Genomic DNA, 14,722 nt, shown 5'->3' with positions numbered 1-14,722 from the left:
ATGATTTCATGATCCTGTGCACAGCTGGAATGTAGAGGGATCCTGCCAGGTTCTCCTGGATGGAGAGCAGCTGCTCCCTGGGTGCTGCAGCACAGGAAGGCTCTGCTGGCTCCAGTGCCCATCACACAGCACTGCTGCTCTCTGGGCATTCCTCATCCTCATGGTTTTTGGCCAAGTTTATCCCTGCACATATTTTCACCTGCTCCACTGCTCTGAGTGTTCCCATCCTGCAAGAAGACCCCAGGTCACTTGTCACAACAACCCCTTGGGAAGAGCTGTGAATCCTTTTGGTGTCCAAGAGGTGACTTCTTGGGGGAGAAATTCATGGGTTTTGTTTTAAACTGGTTCATTCTGCATCACTTCACAGCTGGTGCTGTGTGGGAGCAGAGGGAGGAGAGAAGTGATGGCACTCAGAGACACCTCAGTGTCACCAGAGGGTGGGACAGAGGCACATCTGAAGGGAACAGACCTTCAAGGTGCAGCACTCCTGCCCAGCCTCCCTCACAGTCCCACCATGGACATGGACATGATGGACACCTCCTGATGGACATGGAGATGTGACTCCCAAACCTCTCCAGGCAGCTTGACCTGGGGTTTGTAATACTACAACGAAGAGTTGGGATTTTTAACACTATAACTAACATTAATAATTTAAAAATTAGATTGTATTTAACAACAGGATTAGAGAAACACTTGTAAGGGGCACTGAAGGACAAAGAGCAGGGTCACACCACTGCAGCCTCTGCTGGGACCATTCCTCAAACATTTCTTATTTCAACAACCTGACTTCCCAAACAAGGAGAGGAATCCCTATGGGAATGACAACTATTTGCAGGGGGATAGAAGTAAATAAAGGTAGTATAGAAAGCAATCTTACCCCCTAAAGAGTTGCAGCTGGGTTGATTATTAAAGATTAGGAGCAGGCCTGATGTTAACAGGCCACAGCTGTAGCCAGTAAGAAGAGTGTTATACAAGGGTGGATTGGTTGGCTGAGGGGACCTGCAGTCAGTTGGGTGCTGTGAGGACAAGGAAGAGTCAGTGCCTGGAGGAGCTGCCCGTGAGAAACATCAAGGAGGTACCAAAGCTCTGGCAATATGGAACCCTTGCAATGTAATAAAAACTATTTGTCCCAGTCCACAGCCCAGCAATGTCCACAGCTCCTCTCCAGCTCTCCTGGAGCCCCTTTAGGCACTGAAGGGGCTCTGAGCTCTCCCTGGAGCCTTTCTCCTCTCCAGGTGAGCACTCACTCCCAGCCTCTCACACAGGTGAGGTGTGTGCTGACTCCCCAATACCCCTGTGCTCCACCAGATCCCAGTCATTCACTCCAGACCACTCTCCTGAAGCTCAGGAAGGTTCAGGCTGTGCTGATTAAAGGGATGGCTTTCCCAAAATGCAGGATCTTTCATCCTGTTTTATTCATATCTTCTATAGAAATTTTTCATATGCTGTTTTATCCAGACTGCTTTTCACAGGACTCATGGAAACCTGCAGTCTGGCAGAAAGAATTTCAATTCCCCAAACTTGAAACTCAAGAAACTTGATTCCAAGCAGCAGCAGCTATTTGGAAACAGTGATGTTTTCAGCAGCAGATTTTCCTGCTGGCCATGGAGCTGCCAACTGCTAACCACTGATGCTCCTCATTATCTCTCTGCTGATACTAAATATTTCTGATGGTGATGTGCTGCCATGAGCCCCACAGCAAGGAGCACACCAGAGTTTGGAGTGAGTGGTCCAACACCAGAACAATTTCCCTGTGGATTTTCTCTTCTGCTCTGCCTGGGTCCTGGTTATGAGCAGCCTCTCAATATATCATTGGTAATTAAAAATATATCATTGGTAATTAAAAATATATCATTGGTATTGCCCATAGAAGCTGTGGCTGTCCCCTGGGAGTGTCCCAGGCCAGGCTGGACAGGGCTTGGAGCAGCCTGGGACAGTGGAAGGTGTCCCTGCCATGGCAGGGGTGGACTGGGATGATCCTTAAGGTCCCTTCCAACCCAAACCATTCAGGGATTCTGGGATTCCTCTCTCTTAGCAGCTGCTTCTCCTCTCTCCTTGCCTCACCTACCCACTGTTGTACAGCTCAGTCTTTGATCTTCACTCCCTCCTCACTGTTGCTGTTTTTCTTGATGTATCTAGGCAGATGATGTGCTCTAATTCACCCCGAGTGTCACACTCTGCACTCCTTTCCAACTCAAATGTGGGACTTTGCAGCTTCTTCCCTACTTGCAGGACTTCCTTCTCCCACCACAACCCCTTCTGTCCACTTTCCCCATCCCAAAACCTCTGTTTTAAGTGAAAACTTGCACTACCTGGATCCTCCTCTGGATCCACACATTTCTTAAGAAGAACAGTGAATTATAAATTCATTATAAAGACACAAAGTAAAATCTGATCCCATTTCAACAAGTTGGCTGTAATTAAAATTCTGGGCACTCTGGATGCCAACTCCACACTGCCTTTGCTTTGCCCTGTGTGGGGCTGAGCAGCTTTGAGGCTGTGGCAGCACCACATGGGACAGAGGATGGCACACACAGGCCATGTCCAGCCTTTAATGGCTCCGGACCTCCTGGAACCTCAGGAATTTGGCCCTGGACACGATCCCAAACCCAACCAGGCTGCACAGCACGAGGCAGGGAAGGTGTGTGGGTGCTAATGAGAAGTTATTTTCATATTTCCTTAACCCCAGGTGCTGCCAACAACAGTTCAAGCCCAGCAGGCTCAGTTTAAATCAGCCTCAGGCTCAGTTGAAATCAGCCTCAGGCTGGTTCTTCTCCACAGCTCATTTGGGGAGTTCATTGTATGGGAAATGAGGCTGCCTTGCCTCAGTCCCCAAAGTCCTGGGCTGGCAGGGCAGCTCTGCTGTGCTGCTCTGGTGGTGCAGAGGGGTCAGACCCCCTTGTGACCCTGCTCCTCTTTGCTGTGTGGAAAATCCCCTTCCTGAGCTGGCTGAAGCACAGGGCTCAGCACACGCAGACCTGGCTGGGAAGCACTGAGCACACCTCAGCTCTGCATGGCTCTGCTCCTGCAGCTCCCTGTCCAACTTGAAATAGGTAATTGCCATTGCTGGGATCTCAAATGGAAAATGCAATCATTGGACCCAAAAAAAAAACCCAAAAACCCAGCAGTGAGATTCTTCTGTAACCTTGCAGAAGGTTCTGAACACGACAGAGGACATTAGTTATCATGACAGCAGCACTTAAAACAGACATTAGCATATTTAAAAATACTTTTTATGATATTCTCCCAGGGAGAAAGTTCCATGGCTGAAAACTCCACTGGCAAACAGTTCCCTCTTTGTATTGAGTCCCCTCTAGATTCATCTGCTAAACCCATAGAAGGAAGAGGCTTTAGTGTTTCAGACAGTTTTGGCTGCTGTGCTGCTGAGTACAGTTGGATTAGTTTCTGAAATAGAATTGGCTCCCAAATTATTTGAAGCATTTGTACTCAGGGAATGCTGGGAAATGTCATTAGCGTGCCATAATACTTTTGCCTAATGCTCTCCAAAGTCTGTGCCAAAAAATTTAAAAAAAAGGGAAAAACACTATTTTGACTCCAAGTGACTGTGGGAGCAGACCTAGAGAACTGCCCCAAATTTAAATAAATTGATGACAGCAACCTTCCAAGTTGAGTTTGTTTTCTTTGTCTGGAGAAGAGACAAAGGTAAGAGCTGATGAAATAAAATACAGATCCATGCTGGGATCTGTTTCCAGCTCTCTTTGGGTACTCACTCAGTACCTGCAGGAGATGAGGGAGGAACAGGAACAAGCCAGGACTCACCCCTGCCATGCCAGCAGTATCCTGATCTCCTCAAATCCTGCCATTTTACTGAGTGCAGTTTCTTCAGCTTTCATTCAGCACATTCCTCACCTCCTCTGGAGCACTCTCTGCTTCAGAGCCTTTTGTCTTTTGCTCCCAATTCCCCTGTCTATGGATTAATCAAGTGTTGAGTTTGGAGCTCTTCTTTTTCCATCAGCTAATTAATTGCCATTGATGAGCCTTCTCCTCCTCCTCTCCAGAAGATGCTGTATGTAACTCCCAAGCCTATTTCTCCACTCTCTAATTTAGGAAATTTATTATTAATTTTATTCCAGCTGTGCCCTACTGTGTGAAAGGAGCTTGTGCTGGTGTTTGGAGGGGCTGCCCTTCCCAGGAAACCACCACAGGGAATTCCAAGAGCTCCTGACCTGGTCCAGGAATTGATAGTGCCCTGCAATTTACAGTCTTCAAAAACTACTCCAAACCCTTAAAATTAGTCAGAAAATTGAAGTGTGTAGCAGCCAATTAATAATTTCTTTAAAAATCTGGAGTATTTCAAACATGAGAACTGAAAAAGGAGTAAGTAAGTAAATAAATGCTGTGAATCCTCCCTAAAAACCAAACACCCAACAAGATCCCTGCCAGGAGGCTGTGGGTGTACATGAGATGGATGGAGATCAGGTTGGCAACGTTTAAAAGAAGATGGATTAAAAAACCTAACCAAAACAAACCAGAAAAAAATGGCTTCCCTGTGGTGATCAGACCAATATAATTAAACACAAGAATTGGTCATCAGTGCTCATTAAAACTGGGGCCAGAGTCTTGTGTTTATCACTGGAGTGCTTAAGCAGCACCAAGGAAAGGCAGAATCCTGCTCCTCCCTCAGTTCTATCTCAGAGGCTTCAGCCTCTGCTTCACTTCAGCTTCCAAAGCAGTCCCTCAAATTCAGAATAAAACCAGATCCACTTCATCTGGATGAGCTGCAGTGACACAGTGCTGGAGGAGGCTCCTCTCCAAGGTAGCAGTGGGTTATTATTGTCCTTTTTCTGTCACTGAAGCATCACTCTGCCTCGGCACAGCCCCACTGCCCCAAGCTCTGGCCACAGCAGTTCACACAGGGTGTGAGGGATTCCCCTGTGTCCCCAGTGCCTAATTAACCCTAGCACTGCAGCCCAATTAACAAACCCAGCCTGCTCTGCCAGGGGGGCTGAGCAGTGCCAGGCACCCAAAGGCAGTGATTTTCACTTCTCCCCTGACTATCCCCCTGCTTTTTCTACCTCCAGCCTTCAAACCCATTTCTTTTTCTGCACAGGACCAACCAGAAATAAAAATTAACCCTCCCCTCAGGCCTTCAGCCCCAGATGGTCTCTAAGTTCTCTTCCAACTCAAATCATTCTGGGATTTTGTGATTCTCTGATTTCCACTCAGGACACAATTTCAGATTTCAGCTCTCTGTGCAGGACTCAGATCAAACTTCAGCTCAGGAAATCTCCTGGGCAGCAAGGGAGATCCCCTAGGTCTCTCCTGCTTTTAGGAGGAGTGGCAGGAACTCCATGGACAGCAGGAGCCATCCCCCTCCCCCAGCACAAAAAGAAAAGATGACACATCCAAAACAGGGCCCTGCTTTTCCCAGTGCACCTTTGGTGGGAGTTGGGATCACTGCCCGATCCCTTCCCCCTTTCAACTCCCACAGCTCCCCACTGGCTCAGAGCTCACAATTTACCATCTGTCCCTGATCTCCTCTTTGTACCAATAACATGGTGTAATCGCTACACTTCTTCATGCAGCAATTGATCAGGCAGATAAGAACAAACAAGGAAATAGTGAGCATGACACAGCCAAGAGCAGTGGTACATCCTGCAGGGCTTCCTGTCATCTAACCACTGAAACTACAAAAAAAAACCAACCCCAAACACTTCTTTTGTCTAGAACTTCACAGTGGGTGAAAATAAACACATGGAAAAAATGAAAATGTGATTCAAAAATACAGGAAAGAATGCAAAACTTACCAGGCTCTAACTTGATTATTTTTACAGCAGCCAGTTCTCCTGTATGAAGATTTCTAGCCTGAAACAAGAGAGTTAAGATATAGTTAAGATAGATATTTAGATATTTAGCTATAGTTAAGATAGATTTAATCATAAATCAAGGCACCTCACAGTCTTACAGATTGTGCAAAAATAAGATGTTGTCTGATAGAAATACAATGCAAAGCTGAGACCAACGTGGGTGAGGATAATTTGGGCTTGGAATTAGCACAGCACCAGCCTGGTTGGAATTGTGAAGTGTTCCTGACAGTTCTTTTGCAGACTTTAAAACATCAAATAAGAGAATCACCGAGGCTGGAAAAGCCCTCCAGGGTCATCCCATCTGTGACTGTCACCACCTCGTCCCCAGCCCAGAGCACTGAGAGCCACATCCAGTCATTCCCTGCACACCTCCAGGGATGGGCACTCCAAACCTCCCTGGGCAGCCCCTGAGCACCCTTTAGAGGAAGGAATTCCTCCTCATGTCCAACCTGAACCTGGAAATGAGAGCTCACCCCTCTCAAACACCATTTTTAAGGGAAGTTTCTGGCACTCGAGGATGCACCAGGGGCTGACCCATCTGAACCTCAGTGTGCCCCAAAAGTGGAACTGAGAGGGGCAGCAGAGGCACTGCAGAGGCACCAGGGATGAGTCACAGCTCCCTGCAACAACTTCACTCTGCAAACTCCTTCCTTGGTCCCTCCTCCTCCTCCTCAGAAGCAGCAGCAGCTCCAATTAAGCCTTCACAGAACTGTCCTCTCTGGATATGCTCCAAATTTCAACTGAGAACTCAGTGCTGGAAGATGATGACACAGGAACCTCAGATACAGAAAGTTTTAAGAGGGGATTTTGTGAACACTTTCTAGTAACTAAATCATTCAGGCACCATCACCAGAGCTGAACTATTATTCCTGATTTAATAAGGCTGAACATCCAAGAGTTACAGGAATTTAGCCCCAGCTGTTTAATTCTTAGACCCTAACAAATATGCAGTCTTCTGAACGGCTGAAATCTGGTGAAGAGGTGGATTATAGAAAATGGAGGGAAAACTGGCTTCAAATTAAATCAATTTGGACTTAAGAGGAGGATGTAAAGGAAATTTGACCCTGTGAAGGGAGTCATTACAGAACAATCTTCTCCTGTGCATGGACAAGAAGTCTTAAAAACTTCTTGTTTAGAAAGTCCTTAAAAAAGGAAGATCAAGAGCCTGAAGGATTAACCCTTGAGTTTTATCAGTATTTAGTCAAGCTTCAAAGTGGAGAAAGGCTTTCCAGCCAGGAAAAAACCAACCAACCCAACCAAACCAAACCAAACCAAACCAACCAAACCAAACCCAACCAAACCCAACCAAACCCAACCCAATCATTGGCCTTTCAAAGTCCTGCAGTGCTAAGACGTGAGATGGGTTTCAAACTGCAGGCCAAGGACACAAATATGACTCAAGCTGATCTCAAAGAGAATCTGAACAATTCTACAAAGGACCCAAACATCTGCAGACCAAATCACTCAGAGTCATCTGCAAACCACAAAGGAAACATTCACCACTTCTAAAAGCACCTTCCCACCGAGGTGTTTTTTTTTTTTTAGATCACAGCAAAATCTTTGGTGTCCTTCAAAATTCAGAAGGAGCAGGTGGATCCCAGTGGGATAAAGGATCAGGATAAAGGATAAAGGAGTGCTCTGGTCCTGTTAGACCAATGTGCAACAGGGATGTTCCCAGCAGGGACACAGACTCTGCCTCACTGAAGCCAGGGGTGCTCCACTATCCACACTTTTATCCAGGAGCAGCTCAGCTGTTCAGGTGAAGCGGCCTGCACCATTTCCAGAGTATCAGCCTCACTTCTGGAGTACCAAAGGGATCATATTCCTCACAATATTCCTTTTCCACACCAGCAGTAAGTGCCACTGTCATGCTGAAGCCTGCAGGAATGGATGGAGCCTGCCAAAGGTCTGCTTGGCTGGGAGCTGAAGGTTCAGGCAGGGAACGCTGCAGTTCCTGGCTCCCAGCTCTCACACACGACACAGCTCCACTAAATCCTGTCCTGCTGCTTTCCAATATCACCACTAAGCTCATATATAATCTATAGCTTGGACTATTTTGGGTTTCAACCATCAGACTCTGCCTGCTGGAACACAGCAGTCCCCACTGGGCTGATATTTATGACCTAAACCTATCAAGTTGCCTGTGTTTTCTGGTCCCACAGCTTTCCTCTTCCACCAGACACATTCTTCAGTTGATGACACCAAGACCACACGTGATCATTAATTCCTGCTGTGCCAGAACCAGAGGCAAAATCCCAAATATTCCCTGATTCTTAAAATCCCTGTGTGGATGCTCCCAGGTAAGGAATGGTTTTAGATCTCCAGTCTAGACACTGGCACTGTGAGCACACAGCAAATCACCCCAAATGCTTCCCAAGGGACGTCACCCAAATGTCACCAGAGGCTCCTGTTCCCTGCTCTTGGCTGGCAGCAGCTCCACCTTCCCTCTGCCACCTGTCACTGAACACTCCATCAATAATGAATTACTGCTCTCATTACAAATGCAACAAGGCCAGGGCTAAAAACTGGTTCTCCCTGTACACACCTAGATGTGAAAAGTGTCAGATCAGGATTCCTCAGATCACTCTGGGATGTGTTAGTCAAAGAAATCTTCATTTCCCACGAGTCACTGCAGTTTGCATCATTCTGATTTTTTTTTTTTTTTAAGAACTGTGCAGTTACCAAGGAAGTTACAGACAGGAAGGCACCAAAGCCAACGTCATTGGCTTTGTGAATCAAACCTGAAATTTGACTAGAAATTATATTTGACACAAATGTAAGTCCCTAATGTGAAAAATTAATTAATGATCTATCAGACCTGTCTTATTGATATAATTCTGCACTGCAGAGGGGGAACTACAGACTGAGAAATTACAGTTCTTCAGCTCATGTTATTTACATTTCCTGAGCCCAACAGCAAAAAATCTGCCTCCTCCTCATCCCTTGAAATTTCCTCTGTATTTCAAGTCTCAATGTAAAATCAGCTGAAATTTTTGAAATTAGCCAGAGGCCAGGGAAGCTATTACTCCATGCCAAGTTATCCAGACCTGTTCAGTATCTTGTGAGCTATTACTGACAAAGGAAATAATCATTTATATGCATTTATCCCATAAAGATGGCATATATATAATGAACCTTGATGATATATTTCACTTTTAAGGAAGATAAGATTTGTTAGATGTCTTATTGTCTTTAATTCTTCTGGTCTTGATCCCTTCAATATATAAGAATCTCCTAAGAATTTATTTGACACTAAAGGCTGAAAGATTCAGTGCTGGTGTCCACATCTCCATCAGCAACGTGGTCCAGTTCCCCAGGACAGAAGCAGATCCCAAATTTCCGAGATATATGCTGTCAGACCTTCTCCAAGAGGAAGACAGAGCTTTTGCCCTTTATTAGTATTGATCCTAATTTTATTTCATGAGACTCAAAGCTGAAGATCATGTTCCCTACAGGATGAAAATTAAAAGTGCAGGATTTTGGCAGAAGGATTGCAAAGCTCCAACGTGAGCCACACAAGAATGGGATCAGAACAAGAATGTGTTTGAATGAGGTGAACCACAGCCAAATTTTCATTTGCTCAATGTCATTGACAGAGTTTATTTACTGAGAAAGAAGAGTTTGGCAGCAGCCTTTTGGTCACCTCTTCAGCTGTCCCACATCCTGACAGAGGATGAGTGACAGCATCCCACTGAGCTCAGCTCTTCCAGAATATTTTAGCAGCTGAATACCAACACTGCAGAACATCACATGGAATCTGTGTTCAAAATAAAACAAAACAAAACACAAAGTACAGACACAAGTACTCTTATTTTTTTTTTGGATATCCCATTGCGTTGATGTAGTGATCGAGCACATCCCACCCCACTGGGACAGCACTGTTAGTAGGAGTATTTTGGGGAGCTGGGAGAGTTTTGTAGATTACACACAAAAAAATCATTGGGTTTTCCCACTGAGACTTGACTTTCTTCCCTAACAGCTCCTGTGGGACAATGGGACCCGAGGTGAGGCCCGTGGCAATCCCTGTGTGCGACGCTTCCCACCGCACACCCAAACACCACACCTGAGAAAACACAGGCTGGGGAGGGCATTTCTGCAGCCAGTGACCAGAAATAACACACAGAACTGGTTTCAGAACCAGTTATGCACTCTGCACTTGTGTTTTATTTGTTTTCAAGAGTTCAAGCCAAACAGTTCCAGCCCAGGGGGTCCACAGTGCTGAGCCATGTGAGATGCTCAGAAATGGGGGAATCTTGGATATTTGAATCTGTGCTCAGTGTCCTCTTCCTAACCACAGAGAAAGAGAAGATCCATGCAGCAACATCCCTCTGACAGGCTCCAAATTAGTATTTTCAACTTCCATGGTGAAATCCTCTCCCCTCCCCATGGTCACTGTCTCATCTCCAGCCTTGGATCAACAGCCCCATTCAGAGAGGAGCTGTTTGCTGGAGCGTGTCTGCATTAATTGAATCCTGATTGCAGCTCCTGTGGCAGCCCTCCCTCCCTGCCTGCCCAGCTTATTCACCCCTTGCCAAGCTTCACTCACCCCTGACCACGAGCTTCTGCTGCCTCAAGGGCTGCCTGCTTGTCCCCAGGCACTGAACATCCCCAAAAGGTGCTGACCTCGTGCCCTGGCAGTGAAACTCAAGCTCCTCTGCTTTCCAGTTGGACACTTTAGAATTCCTAACCTGCTCTGTGTGGGTTGGAAATTCCCATTATGCTGTGTGTTTCTTTTCATATCTCACAGCATCATCAAACTGAGCCTTGAATTCACCTTCCTGCATCTCTGAATTCACATCTACCATGTCAAGAGCCCTCACCCAGCTGAAGTGACCCAAAGAAATATCTCTCATTTTAGGGGCTGCCCTAAAAGCATAAAAACAGGGAATTCTTGGTGGATGGTGATCTGCTGGACTCTAACAGAATCTGAATTATATCCCAATGCAAAGTTTCAAGAAATGTTCCTAGTGTTTATTACAATTAACTGTACAGTTCTGCTTAAAATTAACTGTACCTGATCTCATGCCCTGGGAGTGAAACTCAAGCTCCTCTGTTTTCCAGTTGGACACTTTAGAATTCCTAACCTGCTCTGTGTGGTTTGCAAAGTCCCATTATGCTGTGTTTTTCTCTTTGTATCTCACAGCATCATCAAACTGAGCCTTGAATTCACCTTCCTGCATCTCTGAATTCACATCTACCATGTCAAGAGCCCTCACCCAGCTGAAGTGACCCAAAGAAATATCTCTCATTTTAGGGGCTGCCCTAAAACCACAAACCCAGGGAATTCTTGGTGGATGGTGATCTGCTGGACTCTAACAGAATTTAAACTATGTCCTAATGCAGAAGTTTAAAGAAATGTTCCTAGTGTTTATTACAATTAACTATTCAATTCTGCTTACACCTGTGATTTACATAAATCTGACAGATTTAAAAAATGCTTTCTAACTAAAGCTGGAAAAAACAAATATCAGCAACATACTCTTAATGACTGGAAAGGAGATGTTTGCTCTTCTCAAACACAATCTCTTTACCAGTTCAGTTTAACACCTCAAATGTAGAATTGAGGATTCTTAAAATGTCAGCTGAAGCCAGAAAATGACTCAGAAAGCCCAAATAAACAGCAGCAAGAGTTAATCTGCACTGTGTGAGCTAAAATTGCCTTCCTTCACAAGAGGACATCACAGTTTCCTGCAGTGCTGTACATTCAGAAAGAACTTCTGTAAAAGAAATCAAACTCTCTGAAAGCTCTAAAAACTAAATAATCCTTGAAAATCTGCAGGTTAACCCCAGCCCAAATTAACAGCAGCAAGAGTTAATCTGCACTGTGTGAGCTAAAGTTGCCTTCCCTCACAAGAGGACACAGCAGTTTTCTGCAGTGCTGTACATTCAGAAAGAACTTTTGCAAAAGAATCCAAACTCTCTGAAAGCTCTAAAAAACCCCAAAGTTGAAAATCTGCAGGTTAACCCCAGCCCAAATAAACAGCAGCAAGAGTTAATCTGCACTGTGTGAGCTAAAGTTGCCTTCTTTCACTAGAGGACATCAGTTTCCTGCAGTGCTGTACATTCAGAAAGAACTTCTGCAAAAGAAACCAAACACTGAAAGCTCTAAAAACTAAATAATCCTTGAAAATCTGCAGGTTAACCCCAGCCCAAATTAACAGCAGCAAGAGTTAACCTGCACTATGTGAGGTAAAAGTTGCCTTTCACTAGAGGACATCAGTTTTCTGCAGTGCTGTACATTCAGAAAGAACTTTTGCAAAAGAAACCAAACTCTCTGAAAGCTCTAAAAAATAAATAACCCATGAAGATCTGCAGGTTAAGCCCAGCAGAGAGGCCAGAGCCAAGGCAGATCTGCTCAGAGCAGATCCAAACCTCGGTGGCAGGGGGAGAACCACCTTGCCCTGGCTCCAGCCCAAAAGAGCAGCTCCCACCACTGTTTCCCAGTTTTGGAGTGAGTGGAGTGTGCTGGTTCCTCTCCAAGACCAGCACACCCCAAAGCACCTCAGAAGACTCCTTGGAATGGATTCAAACCACAGATTCCACCCCCACAGCTGCAGTTCTTGGTTTGGGGCTTTAAGCCCTCTTTTGTATAAAACAAAATAAGCAAAATCAAGGCAAAATTCCCCAACAGCTCCGTGCCAAGAAAACCCAACCAGAGTGTGAGACTGGAGAAATTCCTCCTGCTTGGTGCTGACAGTGTTTCTGTACCAGATACTGAACATTTCCTTTCACCTCTGAAGGTCTGTGCATGGATTAAAAATGTAATTGGAACAAAGGAGGAAAGCTTAAGAAAAACCCAAAAATTGGACAACTCTGGCAAATGATAATGGACATTTTCTTACTGGACAGGCTGATTTGTGCCAGACAGAACCAATGGCATAGAATCACAAAATCCCTGAATGGTTTGAGTTGGAAGGGACCTTAAAGATTGTCCAGATCCAGCCCCTGCCATGGTCAGGGACATCTCCCACCATCCAAGGTTACTCCAGCCTGGCCTTGGACACTTGCAGGGACCCAGGGACAGCCACAGCTGCTCTGGCAGAGCAGTTCCAGAGCCTCCCAGGGAACAATTCCTCCCAACATCCCACCCACCCCTGCCTGTGGCAGTGGGAAGCCATTCCCTGTGTCCTGTCACTCCAGGCCCTCACTCAAAGTCTTTCCATCCTTTTTCTTGGCTCCTTCAGGTCCCGAAAGGTCACAATTCATTCACCCCAAAGCTTCTCTTCTCCAGGCTGAAGAACCCCCAATTTCTGAGCCGTTCCTGCCAGAGTGGAGCTGTCCCTGCCCATGGGGACTCTCCACTCCTCCCTGCAGCTGTGCTCACACCTGGGCAGATCTGGCTGCCCTGTGCTGCTGGACAAAGAAACCTGAACACCATTCTGCATTTTCAGTGCTGTTTGTCTTTTAAGAAGCAGAAAGATCCAGAGGAAATTGCTCCCCCTGAAATCTCCCAGCTGGATTTTTGGAGGTGGAGAGAGCAGTACCAGACTCCTTTGTAGTGGAAGGCACAGAGGCTTTCAGAAATTATTTCCCAAACAGAGACTTTATAGATTCAAGACACTAAAAAAGAATGGTCTCTTCCAACCAGCAGGCACAGCTTTTTGGGATAAACCCAAAATGAAGATTTCCATGCTAATTTTACTGGTCTATTCTGTAGTTGCAACAGAGCCATCACTTTGGATCTCTGAGCTGAATGCTGTAGGAGGACAGGTATTGATTTTGTGGGTGCTCTCCAGATGGGTACTGCCAGTCCTCATCCCTCAGAACAAGCAGCAGCACGAGGCTGGATGAAGAATTCCCAGCTGTCATTCCCTATTTCCACACTTCCACACTTCCTGCTGAAAGGACAGAACCCAGAATATGCACAAGTGCCAGGATTTCAATAAATCCCACATGAAAACCTGAATCCCAAACCCACCACTGACCCTAGAACGCAAATGAGGCTTAAATGGATTTACTTTTAGTGAAATTGAGATAGTTTATCTGTGGTAGGGAAAATTGGGAGGAGGAGAACCCACCTTTCACTGAGAGACTTGTGACACTTTCTTACTCAAGGCCAATTAACTCGAGCAGTAAGGGATTAACAGCTCATTAATGATGTGAGGCCCACTCCCTTTATTCCCCAGAAAACCAGGCTGAGGATTTGTACAAGCAGGGAGGTTTTGTAGGGTGCAGGAGCCACTGAAAACATTTCATTCTCATCCCTGGTAATAATTACTGAAGGACCTGGGGCAATAAAGATAACAATAATAAAGCAAAGATCAATGCACAACTTAACATTTATTTAGAGGGGAAAAAAAAAACCAAACCAACAAAAGAAGTCAGCTCTGTGCTTCCCAGCAGAGGTTGGTTGTTCTCCTATGAAATTTTCTTGGCAGATCCTCCTTTGCAAAACATTTGGCATCATCCTTCTAAAACTGAAAAGCTAAAGCTAGAAACAGACCCTGACCACAAAAGTATTATTTAGCAACTAATGCAGCACAAAAGATACAAACAAATACCACATGAGGAAAAAAAAAAATAAAATTAAAAGGCCCCAATTTTGACTCAGCTGGAGAAGAAAACAAACCAGAAAAGAACCTTTTCAAGTTACAACTGTGTGCATTGCAGTGGTTTGAAAAGCTCCTAGAAATAGCTCGCTTTCCTGGGGAATAATAAACATTTTTGAACATCAGATCATGAAAATCAAAGAATGCCCGTGGAGCTGCTGATATACTCAAAAATGAACAGATGCCCAACAGCTTTACAGGCCAGGGTATAAAATAGGGGAAAAAAGAGAGAAAAAAAAAAGAAAATATACCTTCAAATACATTAAACTACAAACCATGATGGATTTTAAAAGGATTTATTCACCAGAAGATAGGGAGAATAATGTAAAACAATTTTATTGTATC

The 14,722-nt window shown here is 45.2% G+C and overlaps 1 protein-coding gene across 1 annotated transcript in view; it reads right to left on the bottom strand.

The window, feature by feature from the left end:
- MAP4K5 (mitogen-activated protein kinase kinase kinase kinase 5) overlaps window positions 1–14,722 on the bottom strand; it is a 65,898-nt gene that overhangs the window by 37,412 nt on the left and 13,764 nt on the right. Inside the window, exon 2 of the mRNA XM_036384297.2 lies at window positions 5,769–5,826. Coding sequence (XP_036240190.1) covers window positions 5,769–5,826 — 58 coding nt within the window. The remainder of the gene's footprint in view (window positions 1–5,768; window positions 5,827–14,722) is intronic.

The sequence above is a fragment of the Molothrus ater genome, chromosome 6, assembly GCF_012460135.2.
Source record: "Molothrus ater isolate BHLD 08-10-18 breed brown headed cowbird chromosome 6, BPBGC_Mater_1.1, whole genome shotgun sequence".
Taxonomy (NCBI): domain Eukaryota; kingdom Metazoa; phylum Chordata; class Aves; order Passeriformes; family Icteridae; genus Molothrus; species Molothrus ater.
Note: the sequence above shows the minus strand (reverse complement) of the source record. Positions and strands in the feature narration are given on the sequence as shown.